At 44.9% G+C, this 15,221-nt stretch overlaps 1 protein-coding gene across 4 annotated transcripts in view; it reads right to left on the bottom strand.

Annotated features, from left to right (window-relative positions):
• Positions 1-15,221, bottom strand: part of LOC124009492 (THO complex subunit 2-like) — a 65,020-nt gene that overhangs the window by 10,206 nt on the left and 39,593 nt on the right. For all 4 annotated transcript variants that reach the window (XM_046321322.1, XM_046321331.1, XM_046321340.1 and 1 more), the window contains exons 28-33: positions 7,726-7,910; positions 5,745-5,920; positions 5,487-5,589; positions 2,843-3,267; positions 2,653-2,711; positions 1,070-1,105 (exon numbers count right to left, since the gene is read on the bottom strand). In XM_046321322.1, coding sequence (XP_046177278.1) covers positions 1,070-1,105; positions 2,653-2,711; positions 2,843-3,267; positions 5,487-5,589; positions 5,745-5,920; positions 7,726-7,910 — 984 coding nt within the window. The remainder of the gene's footprint in view (positions 1-1,069; positions 1,106-2,652; positions 2,712-2,842; positions 3,268-5,486; positions 5,590-5,744; positions 5,921-7,725; positions 7,911-15,221) is intronic.

Here is a 15,221-nt window from a genome sequence, read left to right as displayed (position 1 = left end):
CATCTCCCTCCTCAACAACCAGGTCAGCAGTGACTGCAGCTCTATCAAGAGAGCATAGACATCATCCCAATAACTTCACAGTGAACCAGGTAGAACGGGAATGTGAGTCTGGACCGTGGAGGGTAGATCAGAATAGCAGACTAGCACTGTCCGCTGACAGCAGAGCACTGCTATCTGTGCTGCTGTCTAACTTGATACAAATTTAACAAGCCAACCGTGTACCTGCTGTATGAATGATTCATCTGACCATCTCTAGCTCTGTCTGAAGGGGGAGAGAGGGAGAATCTCGACAGAGGAACAACTGAGTTATGGCTGATGTGAGAAGAACCCAATACATATGGACTAAGGCTTATAGGGGTTTAGGTGCTGAAAAGGAATGGCAGGCTTTGTTTGGTCTTAAAACAAGCTCAAAAAACTTAGAGTGTAATAAAGACTATTAATGTTTTGCTTTAAAGTCTATCAGAAATCAATATGGAACAAAGTCGGGTGGATGAAGGCGTGTGTGAGAGAGAACTAGAGACAGATCCGATATGTGGGCTCAATAGAGGATTACATTCTTTTTCTCAGTGTTTTCACAGCACATCACACGCATAGCTAATGAGCCTCCGCCCGGGCAGGCATCAGAGACGGCCTTACAAAGTGATCACAGGCAGAGGAAGAAACACCGCCCGCTTAAAACTCTGCCCTTTCCCCGTCTCTTCTCCCCGGTGGCACAATCAGGACCTTTTCACACAACAGTCTGCCGTCCTGGACAGTCTCTCTAATCTTTCCCATGACTACACTGAACTCATCAACATTTAGTGTGGACGTCTGGCTGCCTGGTACAGAGTGGACTTAAACAGGCAAGCTAATCTAAGGTGATATCTCAGGTTTCACTATTCAGCAATGACTTCTTATGCAAGTCAGATTTATTTGGACACTGTCTGCAAAATTGTACATTTTCACATTCAATAAGTGTAATCATCAAAGTCCTTCTAACTGACCCCCTCCTCATGGCACTTGGAGAAAGAGAATGAAGATAACAGTCAAGGTGAATAGTGATAGAGTAATGTTTAGGAGGAGTCCAAACCTTGGATGCAGAGTCCTTGGGTTCGTTGCTATTGTCCTGTAGGAATGAATGGAGATGACAGATGAGCTGGGGGGGGTTGTCAGACAGCAGGTCAGGAGAGTCAGGAGGACGGGGGTTTCAGGGGCTGGACGGACCGACGTCACACTTCCTTCCCCCTTGACCTTCAAGGACTAAGGCTTTCACAAGGTTATTAACAGAGAGGAGGGTTCATTTATCTTTAACAGGGGTCGTCTCATCAGCTTTACATTAGAAAAACCCTGAGAAGTGAGATGAAAGTGTGTGATTTTTATTCTACAAAAAATTGTCTGGAATTAAATGCAGCATCTCAAAGAGGCCTACAGAACACTGTTTATAGTGCATGTGGTGTAAATCTACAAAACAACTGAACTGAGTGTGTGTATCTGACAAATTAATTGAATTTCATGTGTGCTCTGCTCTCCTAGGTTTTAGCACTCTGTTGTTGTCACTTACAGTTGAGAATGGATAAGACACAGGGAGCCTATCTCTCTGGTTGGTAGTAAACATTAAGACCTATCACAAGCTTCAAGCGGTTTAGGCAACGCTCCAGCAGATCCAGAAGGCTTCGCCCACACTTTCTCTCTCCCTCTTGCACTTTCTGTGGCGGTAGGCAGGCTTTATTTTCCTCCTGTACTTTTGGCTGGTGCAAAACTGAGGCTCTGGCTCTCCTCTCTTGCTCTCTGTGGGCCTGGGTGCTGGTGGTGCCTGGGATTCCCACTGCGCGTTCGACAAGGTGCTGAGGGGTGTTGAGGTGGGGGGGTTGGTGGTTGTAGGGGGGGCCACAGGAGCGACTGACTGCATACACATCTTGAGTGGAAGCGTAGGTACAGACTGAGGCTGCATGCGGGCTGTTTTAACAGATCAGAGCTAACAGCAGATACCGAGACTTCTTCTGAAGACACTGTGCGACTCTGGACTGAGCCCACCGCCCCCCGTTGGATTCACGCAGATTCAAAGGAAAAGAAAAACACGTCACGCCACTTCAACCAAGAAATCTTCTCAGCTTGCAGAAAATGGGGGGGAAAAAACTCTTAATCTTGGGTGCCATTTTGAACGGGGAAAATACCAGGGGATCTTAGGACAGGAAAAATACCAGGGATCTTACACAGGGAAAAATCTAAATAAATCTTCTTTTCAGTTTTGCCAGCAAAAAACTAAAAATCTCATGACTTCAGAAGCAATTTTACTTGAGGAAAAATATTGCTCTCAAAAAGAGAAAAAGGGTGGGGGATATAGAAACTCAAAAATTCCTCTCTTCTCCAAGGCACTTTTACTGCTTTCCTTCACATTAAAATAAATTTATATTTCAAATAATCAATATATACATTATTCTCTTGGCTAAGTCCTTGATGATTATCCCCAATCAGGAAATATATTAAGGAAAAGTCCAAATGGAATTCTTTCCAAACTCCCATGGTTTACGAAGGGGATGCCAGACGGGGCTTTCCTGTGTGTATGAGAACTCTCCTCGGTGATCTTGAGGGCCGATGGAACACGCAACAGTTGGGAACGCTCCGGTGGAAAGGGAAGAAACACGGGCTCAGCTTTCCTCAGGCCATACTAACCTTAACAGAGGAAGAGTGGGATGGTGAAGAGTGGGTATCGACTTTTCGCCTTTTGTGATCTGGAAAATATGACCAAGAGGATTAAATTGAGTTCTCATTTCAACATTCAAACTAGTAGCTGTGATTACCCACTGACAATCAGCAGAAACAGTATAAGTGCAGAGCCAGTGTTGGCGGTCAGGTTGCGTACCCCTCTCAGATTCAGCAGATTCAGATCGGGGAACTGGAGACTTGAGGGACCCGGACACAGCACTCCTGTCTCCTCCCTTCTCCTTACTCTGGTCTCCTCCCTTCTCCTTAGTCTTGGACTCCTTGGCTCCAGTGTCGCGCTCCCTGGACAGCTCCTTGGGCTCTCCGTTGCCGGCTTTGGCCTTGTTGTCCTCTTTGTTGCTCTTCTCCTCCGCCTTCTGCTTGTCCCGGTCTGCCTTGGGCGTCTTCTCCTTACCCTCTCGTGGCGCCCGCTCCTCCTTGCCGGCTGCTCCTCTCTCGTCCCTCTGCTTCTCCCGCCGGCTCTCCCCCTTTGTCTCTGGAGTGCTGCCTGGAGTCTTCTCCTTCTTCTCTTTTTTCTCCTTCCCACTCTTTTCTTTGTCATCCCTCTCTTTGATGGCTTTGGTGCTGCGAGGGAAACAGAATGGACATCGTTCAGAGTTCAACATTGACAACATGCAATGATGTGCAGATAAGCAAAAGCCGAGACTGATTCAACTTCCTCTTCCCCTACACTTAAGGGGGAAAACATCATAGTCATTCTTTAATACCTGGATAGAATTATTATTTAATACCTGGATAGAATCATAGTCATTCTTTAATACCTGAATAGAATCATTATTTAATACCTGGATAGAATTATAGAGTCATTCTTTAATACCTGGATAGAATCATTATTTAATACCTGAATAGAATCATAATTTAATACCTGAATAGAATCATAGAGTCATTCTTTAATACCTGGAAAGAATCATAGTCATTCTTTAATACCTGGATAGAATCATAGAGTCATTCTTTAATACCTGGATAGAATCATAGTCCTTCTTTAATACCTGGATAGAATCATACTTTAATACGTGGATAGAATAATACATGAGGCAAAACTTTAGATGTCTAGACTTTATATGGATGGGTTCTGACTCAGAACTTTAAATACCGTTAATTATCAGGTATCTATCCTATTGAAATATTGAGTTCCATAGTCTGGTTTCTACATCAGAAGTTAATATCTGTAGGAAGATTGTATATGGTGGAGGCAATTAAGCTGGAATGTACTGATTAAAGGAAAGGCAATCACATGTTGGCAGGCACTGATGGAGAGATGTGGTTTAATGAGGAATGGGGGGCCGAGGTCCGGTCACATTAAGGGAGAAGGAACAGTTTATTGCCCACATCACTTAACTTCCTGCCTAGTAATAAATATGTAATATTTAAAGAGAAGGGGGAGACTCCACTCAAATTGGGACATATATATACTACTACTGGTAGGAATATGTATTTGTCTGTGTAGCTGAATGACCCAATGGGTGAATATATTTGTTTTGAGCTTTACCAACTGTCTGCAATTTTACAAGATTAATTTAGAACCTAACAATATCAACCAGTTAAAAGTGCTGTTAGATTCCAGTCTGGGGATTCAATGACTGACTAATATTCAAACAATTGATTGTTATTCAGGTTTCTTTTTCTTTTCTTAAAAAAACAACAACTTATTAACATGTTACTCCTACCCCCTACTTTTTCGAACATTCAGTTAAAAATCGTGCAACATTTCAGCGCCCTGCTACTCATGCCAGGAATATAGTATATGCATATGATTAGTATGTGTGGATAGAAAACACTCAGACGTTTATAAAACTGGTTAAATCACGGCTGTGACTATAACAGAACGTGCGTTTCATCGAAAAGTGCAGGAAAGTCTGATCACTGAAAATGGAAAAATATATCCATGCGCCACTTCAACCAATTGTTAAACGTGAACCACATTAAATGGGGCCGAGGTTGCAATACCCACAGCTTCCACACGATGTCAACAGTCTTGTCATTTGCCTACTATTTGTTTCTTGGTCAAACAGACACAAGGCAGCGCAGTTCTTCCGGTCTCCGACCGGATATTTTGGTTGAGATTTACCCGGACATTATTTCCAGACGTACAGCTATAGAATATACATCGCCTCGTGATCAATTTGATCGCTTATTAAGGTTTACTAATACCTAAAGTTGCATTACAAAAGTATTTCGAAGTGTTTTGTGAAAGTTTATCGTCGACTTTTTTAATTAAAAAAAATGACGTTACGTTATAAAACGCTATTTTTTTCGTTGATCACACAGTCTTCATGGATCGATATCTAGGCTATATATGGACCGATTTAATCGAAGAAAAAAAAAACAATAGTGATGTTTATGGGACATCTAGGAGTGCCAACAAAGATGGTCAAAGGTAATGAATGTTTTAGATTTTATTTGTGCGTTTTGTGTAGCGCAGACTATGCTAATTATTTTGTTTACGTCCTCTGCGGGTCTTTTGGGGTGTTACATGTTATCAGATAATAGCTTCTCATGCTTTCGCCGAAAAGCATTGAAAAATCTGACTTGTTGCCTGGATTCACAACGAGTGTAGCTTAAATTCAATACCCTGCATGTGTATTTTAATGAACGTTTGAGTTTTAACGAGTGCCATTAGCATTTAGCGTAGCGCATTTGCATTTCCAGATGTCTAGATGGGACGCCTGCGTGTCAGGTAAGAGCAAGAGGTTAATGATCAATAGTGTAATAGTTGAGAACAGTAAATAAATATAGTTGTTCCCCAGCGCTGTTGGCCTCTGTTGGCTAGCCTCCATGCTTACCTGTTAGGAGCACCATTCCCATTGCTGGTGGTCATTTTGGCCACTGTGCTGTTGGCTTTGTTCACTGGCTTTGCCGTCCCCTGAGATTTATCCTTGGATCGGTCTACCAAAACACAAAACAGCAACAGCATGAACACAATGGTCCTTTCAATAAAACAAATGTCCCCATGCTGATTCAAACTATAACACCTGTCGGGGGGGGGGGTTCTAATATTTCCCCTTCAGCTTATCTTGTGACAGAAGGGCAGACCCACTCACCAGCGTCCTCGCAGGCTCCCTCCTCCATCTTGCTGGCGTTGGTGGCAGGCTTGGCTGTGGTGCCAGGGCCGTTCAGCTGGCTGGCAGTGGTGGCGCTACGCACCGGCTGCTCCTTGTGGTGGAACTCATTCTCAGGGACCATGTGCACTTTCCTGCCTTTCAACTGGCCAGAATAGCTGTAAGATGCATGGAGAGTTTACACAAGGTACAGGCAGGGCAATCACACAGCATCACACCCCATTCACATGCCAAACTAAAACTCCCATAGACACACCACAGAAACACAAAACTCCCACCTAGGCAAATAATAAGATAATCTCTTTCCACTTTCACACACACAGGGTTTCCGTTAGCCGGTAATGGCCAGCTTTTATCTAATACAAAATTTGAAAACACAATAAATAAAATTGGTGCCAGCCAATTGTCAAAAATAAATAAATAATCCCCTTACAAAAGAAAGCTTTTTAGTCTAGTCGATGGAAATACATTTGACTGGTCATGATTATCGGTCTATAGGTGAATTTGCATAATTTAGTGGAATGAAATTGGCGTGTGTGTACAGTATATTCATAATGTATCTTATCACACGTGTACAGCATACAGATAGAGGCTTTGAGTGGAAATTCTGTCAGACAGCAGAAGAGTTGCTGCTACAGCATCTTGAGGTGCTTTCAAGACAACTAGGAACTCTGGAAAGATACAAGGTCAAATGACGTCAGCAAACTTCAGAAAGTCGGAGCTCAAGAAAGAGGCCCGAGTTGAACGACCGTTCAAATGACCGTTTTACGCAACATCAAACTTCAAAGGCAGGCAGGCTTCATCAGCGCATCACACACAAATTTGCAATGAGCTGGAGGTAGTATGCATTTTGAAAACATACTTAATGGTTTGAAACCTGAACGTGTTGATATGAGCCATGTCTTACCTCGCTTCAAAGTAGGCTATTAGATCTCCTCTCTTTCTACATTTCAAACAGATATTTTCATCTCTGTCATATGAAACCGCTCACATGTGCAGTGCCCTTTTGACAACAGTGTTTTCCCGCTAATTGCTTTTTAACATCTTTTTATGTAGCCTAGGCCTACTGGTTGTATGAATCTGGGATCTATCGTCCCACAACTGTTACAGAGACTGTTTGGAACTGGCAATTATTTTCTTGACAAGCTGACCAATAAAATAGGTAGCCTAAACTTTTCTTCTATAATAGATTGATATAGGCTAATGATTTTGCTGTTTGCTACTCATCTTATTGGCTGATGAAAAGTAATTGCGGGCAGTTATTCTAACATGTTTAAAGTACACATCAGAATTCAGTGAGCAGATCATTGCATCCTTGACTTGCATGTTCTGTTAATATGAATTACCATATTCTAAATGTGATTTCTGTCATTCTGAGCACTGTCGGTGGAAACCCTAATCAGGTTACACACCCAATGCAAATTAAAATGTTGCCGTCAAATTGCCGGTGCCACATTTTCCAAATACACAGAAATGTACACGGGACCCGTGTGTGTTTCTAAGTGAGGATTTGACAGGTACATGCCATAAAGCTTTGTAGAGGATTGTTTTATCTATCTCCAGTGCTTTACAACAGCATCACATGACTAATTGAGTTCCATTAAGCCTCATCCTCTAATACTGACCTCAAGACAAAGTACCTAGATCACTTACCTGATCTCAAAACTCTGTTTAGATAATCATGTTTAGATTTCCCATTGTAAATAACATCTGGATAAAAGTGTAACTATACCTTCCCTAATGATAATTAATCCAATAACACTTAATCTATATCCCTCTAGTTAAAAGTACACACCTCTATTTAACACCACCCTTTGTGGGTACTAGCTACACAACAAACTGACAAACCTAACAGCAAAATGCTTGCCACTTGCACTCCACAATAAACTAAAACCCCACAATGCTAGTGAAAGGTCTGACTGTGCTGCACTGGAAACAACATGACTGGTGGACTCTGTGTTACCCCATAGCCAAGGCATAGAGGTCTGGCCTCTTCTCCTTCTCCTCCAGACAGATCTTGTGGACGCGGCACTCCAGCGCCTGGCCCAGGTTCAGCACTTTGGGGTAACAAGGCAGGATCTTGGTCAGCACGATGAGGATGTTCCGGATGTGGGTGTACTCCCCAGTCTCCAAGCAGTGGACTGATGCCTGGAGGGAACAGAAGGAGAGAGGGGTATATTGTTACTGCTGCATCCACTGACCTCTGATTATACTGTACATACAGAGGAGACAGGTTTCTTCATGTTTCAGGAGCTTCTCACTCAGAGCGGGTACAATTTCCTGCTAGCATTGTCTGTTACATTTATTTTTCAATTAAAGTATAACATTCTGAACAATGGTAGTAAATGAATTAGCAACAGTCATCAAAATTTTTAAAAGGTTTAAAAAATAATTATAATAAATTCAACAGTTGGACAATGGATGATGATACTGCAAACTTTTAAAATGTTTAAAATCCATTAGATTTTGACTGAATTATAGCACATAAGACATTGTACTGACACAGACAAATAATGAGTTTGGTGGGAATTCATGGTATTCTATTTATTGTCAAATGTCACCTTATTTTTCTTAGAATGCACTCATATATACATTTTCTAATAGTATCAGGATTTTAAAAAATGTGTTAAAATAAAGACAATTATATGTGCCTCATTTTCATAAACACACCGGGTGTATTTACATATATGAAACATTAACATAAAGGGGTGCTATAGGGAGCAACGACCGACAACCTTGCTCCATCTAGGCCTACCTGCACTCACCTGCGGCGTCTAGACTGACTCATTAATTACGGTTGTTAAGGGCTGTGGTAGTCAAGAAATTGTCATGCAAATTTCTAGCGGTCTCACGGTAATTTACAATGAATTAACATAAACATGTTTGGACCACCTTTAAAAATAAATAAATAGGCATATATTTTTTTAACCTTTATTTAACTAGGCAAGTCAGTTAAGAACATTCTTATTTACAATGAAGGCCTAGGAAGAGTGGGTTAACTGCCTTGTTCAGGGGCAGAACGACAGATTTTTACCTTGTCAGCTCGGGGATTCGATCTTGCAACCTTTCAGTTAATGGTCCAACGCTCCAACCACTGGGCTACCTGCCTAGTCCAACGTTCCAACCACTAGGCTACCTGCCTAGTCCAACGCTTCAACCACTAGGCTACCTGCCTAGTCCAACGCTCCAACCACTAGGCTACCTGCCTAGTCCAACGCTCCAACCACTAGGTTACCTGCCTAGTCCAACGCTCCAACCACTAGGCTTGCCTGCCTAGTCCAACGCTCCAACCACTAGGTTACCTGCCTAGTCCAACACTTCAACCACTAGGTTGCCTGCCTAGTCCAACGCTCCAACCACTAGGCTACCTGCCTGGTCCAACGCTCCAACCACTAGGCTACCTGCCTAGTCCAACGCTCCAACCACTAGGTTACCTGCCTAGTCCAACGCTCCAACCACTAGGCTACCTGCCTAGTCCAACGCTCCAACCACTAAGTTACCTGCCTGGTCCAACACTCCAACCACTAGGCTGCCTGCCTAGTCCAACCACTAGGTTACCTGCCTAGTCCAACGCTCCAACCACTAGGCTGCCTGCCTAGTCCAACGCTCCAACCACTAGGCTACCTGCCTAGTCCAACACTTCAACCACTAGGCTACCTGTCGCCCCCATGGAGGATCTACATTTTAAAAAGTGGAATAAATCCATTTAATATAGCCACACAATATTTATTTTTTATAGAAATGAAAACATAAGGGCTGCATGATGCAACTTGATAACGATGATTTGGAAAAAGTTGCAAAAAAAGGGATGCACTCTGCTCCTTCCAGTGGGGGGAGAGAGACAACTGCATTGCTGCTTGTATAGCAAGAAAGTTACAGGGTATCGACTCAATGGAAGACAGAATTTAAAAATGAAATGAGAAAGAAAAGCTACAACAACCAAAAGCCAACAGGTAGGCTGCTATTTACACTACAATCTGAGGAGTTGTGTAGACTCACTGTACGACGGTGAGAAGCACAGTAACGGGATGGCTAGCCTCAATTAGCTAGCTTCTCTCGGGTTTGATACAGTCAAGACGATATCATAACCGCCATCGATAAGGGACATTACTGTGCAGCTGTATTCATCGACCTGGCCAAGGCTTCCGACTCTGTCAATTACCACATTTTTATCAGCGGAATCAAAAGCCTTAGTTTCTAAAATGATTGCCTCGCCTGGTTCACCAACTACTTCTCTGATAGAGTTCAGTGTGTCAAATCGGAGGGCCAGTTGTCCGAACCTCTGGCAGTCTCTATGGGGCTGTCACAGGGTTCAATTCTCGGGCAGACTCTCTTCTTTGTATACATCAATGATGTCGCTCTTGCTGCTGGTGATTCTCTGATCCACCTCTACGCAGACAATACCATTCTGTATACTTCTGGCTCTTGTTTGGACATTGTGTTAACTAACCTCCAGATGATCTTCAATGCCATAAAACTCTCCTTCCGTGGCCTCCAAATGCTCTTAAATGCAAGTAAAACTAACTAAAACGAACTTCAACCGACCGCTGCCCGCACCTGCCCGCCCGTCCAGCATCACTACTCTGGACGGTTCTGACTTAGAATATGTGGACAACTACAAATACCTAGGTGTCAAGTTAGACTGTAAACTCTCCTTCCAGACTCGCATAAAACATCTCCAATCCAAAATTAAATCTAGAATCGGCTTCCTATTTCACAACAAAGCATCCTTCACTTACCCTCGTAAAACTGACCATCCTACCGATCCTCAACTTTGGCGATGTCATTTACAAAACAACCTCCAACACTCTACTCAACAAATTGGATGCAGTCTATCACAGTGCCATCCGTTTTGTCAAATTTCATATACTACCCACCACTGCGACCTGTACACTCTCATTGGCTGGCCCTCGCTTCATACTCGTCGCCAAACCCACAGGCTCCAGGTCATCAACAAGTCTATGCTAGGTAAAGTTCCGCCTTATCTCAGCTCACTGGTCACCATAGCAGCAACCACCCGTAGCACGCGCTCCCGCAGGTATCTCTCACTGGTCACCCCCAAAGCCAATTCTTCCTTTGGCCGCCTTTCCTTCCAGTTCTCTGCTGTCAATGACTGGAACGAACTGACAAAAAATACTGAAGCTGGAGACTCATATCTCCCTCACTAGCTTTAAGCACCAGATGTCAGAGCGGCTCACAGCACCTGTACATAGCCCATCTGTAAATAGCCTATCCAACTACCTCATCCCCATACTGTATTTATTTATTTACCTGGCTCCTTTGCACCCCAGTATCTCTACTTGCACATTAAACTTCTGCACATCTAACAATCCAGTGTTTAATTGCTATATTGTTATTACTTCACCACCATGGCTTCTGTATTGCCTTTACCTCCCTTATCTTACCTCACCTCATTTGCACACAATGTATATATACTTTTTTCTACTTTATTATTGACTGTATGTTTGTTTATTCCATGTGTAACTCAGTGTTGTTGTATGTGTCAAACTGCTTTGCTTTTTCTTGGCCAGGTCGCAGTTGTAAATGAGAACTTGTTCTCAACTAGCCTACCTGGTTAAATAAAGGTGATTTAAAAAATAATAATAAATAAAAGACAGGTACTATGTAATCGGATGGGATGATAAATAACTAGCAAGAAGTCAGTTTAGTGCGAGATAAATGGTTACGGTCTCTCCCTCCGAGTCTCAAAGCCAATTTATGCTTGCTCCGGGATTGCAAACCGGAGGCTCCGTACGGAGGGTTTGATGCAATTGTGGTGCCTCCGGTGGCTTGCAGAGGACAAATCAAGCTCCGTAAGGCATCACCTTATGCCTCCCAAATTCAATCATGAAGTGATTAGAGAGTGATTAAAGGGACAATAGAGTGCTGAGTACCAGGCCATTAGCAAGTTTGTTAGGCTACTCATCAGGGCCATTAGCAAGTTTATTAGGCTACTCATCAGGGCCATTAACAAGTTTATTAGGCTACTCATCAGGGCCATTAGCAAGTTTGTTTAGGCTACTCATCAGGGCCATTAGCAAGTTTGTTAGGCTACTCATCAGGGCCATAAGCAAGCTTGTTAGGCTACTCATCAGGGCCATTAGCAAGCTTGTTAGGCTACTCATCAGGGCTATTCATTTGCACAGTTTTGGATTGGGATTACCTTGACCAATGGTCACAGGGAATTTGACTGCGGTCATGACTCGTGACTGCCAGTGTTGCAGTAATACAGTCACCGCATCAGCACTACTGTTGTCACTTTAACACAAGTGATTCAATAGCAGGGTACCCTCAGATTAAAAATCAACAGGCTTGGCTCTAGATTACACCCATCTATGCATACTTTACATTGTGAGATCAGACATAAGGTAGCCTAGGGTGGTAGGTAGCCTAGCGGTTAAGAGCGTTGAGCCAGTAACTGAAAGGTCCCCCTTGCCGGCAAGGTAGAAAAATCTGGCGTTCTGCCCTTGAGCAAGGCAGTTAACCTCCAACAACTGCACCCTGGGAGCCGATGACATGGACGTCGATTGAGGCAGCCCCCTGCACCCCTCTGATTCAGAGGGGTTGGGTTGAATGCATTCCGTTGTACAACTGACTAGGTATCCCCCTTTCCCTTGATAATATCACTATAATCCAAGTGTTCATATTCAAAGTTGCTTTCATTTATGCGCATCTAACTTGTAAACATGTCAACTGTATTAAATTAGTACTTTTTTCAATTCCACAATAAATTAACAGCCATCAAAATAAAGTGATCTTTCTTGTGATGTAATTGTCGACACGATGTGTTAAATCCCAAACAAAGCTTCAGCATTCTTATAGATGGTGCAGAAAGACAACGCATTCCATTGAGCCCATTTCAGCCATCACCAGCATGTGTTTGACAGGTCATTACAAACATTTTGGAGGTCGTAACGTTAATGGGGAAAAGCGACAGGCACAAGCAAGAGTACGAAAGAGTCGTAGGAGCAAAATGAAAGCAATCAATCCAGCAAGATTTAGGTGACAAGTGGATTTTGCACCACTCAAACACAGTAAAAAGACACACGTGGAGTTCCAGGTCTCCGGTAGCCTCTGGAACTGCCAATCTGCGGTCAACAAGGCAGAGTTCATCTCAGCCTATGCCTCCCTCCAGTCCCTCGACTTCTTGGCACTGACGGAAACATGGATCACCACAGACAACACTGCTACTCCTACTGCTCTCTCTTCGTCCGCCCACGTGTTCTCGCACACCCCGAGAGCGTCTGGTCAGCGGGGTGGTGGCACCGGGATCCTCATCTCTCCCAAGTGGTCATCCTCTCTTTCTCCCCTTACCCATCTGTCTATCGCCTCCTTTAAATTCCATGCTGTCACAGTTACTAGCCCTTTCAAGCTTAACATCCTTATCATTTATCGCCCTCCAGGTTCCCTCGGAGAGTTCATCAATGAGCTTGATGCCTTGATAAGCTCCTTTCCTGAGGACGGCTCACCTCTCACAGTTCTGGGCGACTTTAACCTCCCCACGTCTACCTTTGACTCTTTCCTCTCTGCCTCCTTCTTTCCACTCCTCTCCTCTTTTGACCTCACCCTCTCACCTTCCCCCCTACTCACAAGGCAGGCAATACGCTCGACCTCATCTTTACTAGATGCTGTTCTTCCACTAACCTCATTGCAACTCCCCTCCAAGTCTCCGACCACTGCCTTGTATCCTTTTCCCTCTCGCTCTCATCCAACACCTCCCACACTGCCCCTACTCGGATGGTATCGCGCCGTCCCAACCTTCGCTCTCTCTCCCCCGCTACTCTCTCCTCTTCCATCCTATCATCTCTTCCCTCCGCTCAAACCTTCTCCCACCTATCTCCTGATTCTGCCTCCTCAACCCTCCTCTCCTCCCTCTCTGCATCCCTTGACTCTCTATGTCCCCTATCCTCCAGGCCGGCTCGGTCCTCCCCTCCCGGTCCGTGGCTCGATGACTCATTGCGAGCTCACAGAACAGGGCTCCGGGCAGCCGAGCGGAAATGGAGGAAAACTCGCCTCCCTGCGGACCTGGCATCCTTTCACTCCCTCCTCTCTACATTTTCCTCCTCTGTCTCTGCTGCTAAAGCCACTTTCTACCACGCTAAATTCCAAGCATCTGCCTCTAACCCTAGGAAGCTCTTTGTCACCTTCTCCTCCCTCCTGAATCCTCCGCCCCCTCCCCACCCTCCTCCCTCTCTGCAGATGACTTCGTCAACCATTTTGAAAAGAAGGTCGACGACATCCGATCCTCGTTTGCTAAGTCAAACGACACCGCTGGTTCTGCTCACACTGCCCTACCCTGTGCTCTGACCTCTTTCTCCCCTCTCTCTCCAGATGAAATCTCGCGTCTTGTGACGGCCGGCCGCCCAACAACCTGCCCGCTTGACCCTATCCCCTCCTCTCTTCTCCAGACCATTTCCGGAGACCTTCTCCCTTACCTCACCTCGCTCATCAACTCTTCCCTGACCGCTGGCTACGTCCCTTCCGTCTTCAAGAGAGCGAGAGTTGCACCCCTTCTGAAAAAACCTACACTCGATCCCTCCGATGTCAACAATTACAGACCAGTATCCCTTCTTTCTTTTCTCTCCAAAACTCTTGAACGTGCCGTCCTTGGCCAGCTCTCCCGCTATCTCTCTCTGAATGACATTCTTGATCCAAATCAGTCAGGTTTCAAGACTAGTCATTCAACTGAGACTGCTCTCCTCTGTATCACGGAGGCGCTCCGCACTGCTAAAGCTAACTCTCTCTCCTCTGCTCTCATCCTTCTAGATCTATCGGCTGCCTTCGATACTGTGAACCATCAGATCCTCCTCTCCACCCTCTCCGAGTTGGGCATCTCCGGCGCGGCCCACGCTTGATTGCGTCCTACCTGACAGGTCGCTCCTACCAGGTGGCGTGGCGAGAATCTGTCTCCTCACCACGCGCTCTCACCACTGGTGTCCCCCAGGGCTCTGTTCTTGGCCCTCTCCTATTCTCGCTATACACCAAGTCACTTGGCTCTGTCATAACCTCACATGGTCTCTCTTATCATTGCTATGCAGACGACACACAATTAATCTTCTCCTTTCCCCCTTCTGATGACCAGGTGGCGAATCGCATCTCTGCATGTCTGGCAGACATATCAGTGTGGATGACGGATCACCACCTCAAGCTGAACCTCGGCAAGACGGAGCTGCTCTTCCTCCCGGGGAAGGACTGCCCGTTCCATGATCTCGCCATCACGGTTGACAACTCCATTGTGTCCTCCTCCCAGAGCGCCAAGAACCTTGGCGTGATCCTGGACAACACCCTGTCGTTCTCAACCAACATCAAGGCGGTGGCCCGTTCCTGTAGGTTCATGCTCTACAACATCCGCAGAGTACTACCCTGCCTCACACAGGAAGCGGCGCAGGTCCTAATCCAGGCACTTGTCATCTCCCGTCTGGATTACTGCAACTCGCTGTTGGCTGGGCTCCCTGCCTG

Source organism: Oncorhynchus gorbuscha, linkage group LG02 (assembly GCF_021184085.1).
Source record: "Oncorhynchus gorbuscha isolate QuinsamMale2020 ecotype Even-year linkage group LG02, OgorEven_v1.0, whole genome shotgun sequence".
In the NCBI taxonomy this organism is placed as follows: domain Eukaryota; kingdom Metazoa; phylum Chordata; class Actinopteri; order Salmoniformes; family Salmonidae; genus Oncorhynchus; species Oncorhynchus gorbuscha.
This window is presented reverse-complemented; position numbering and strand designations above follow the sequence as displayed.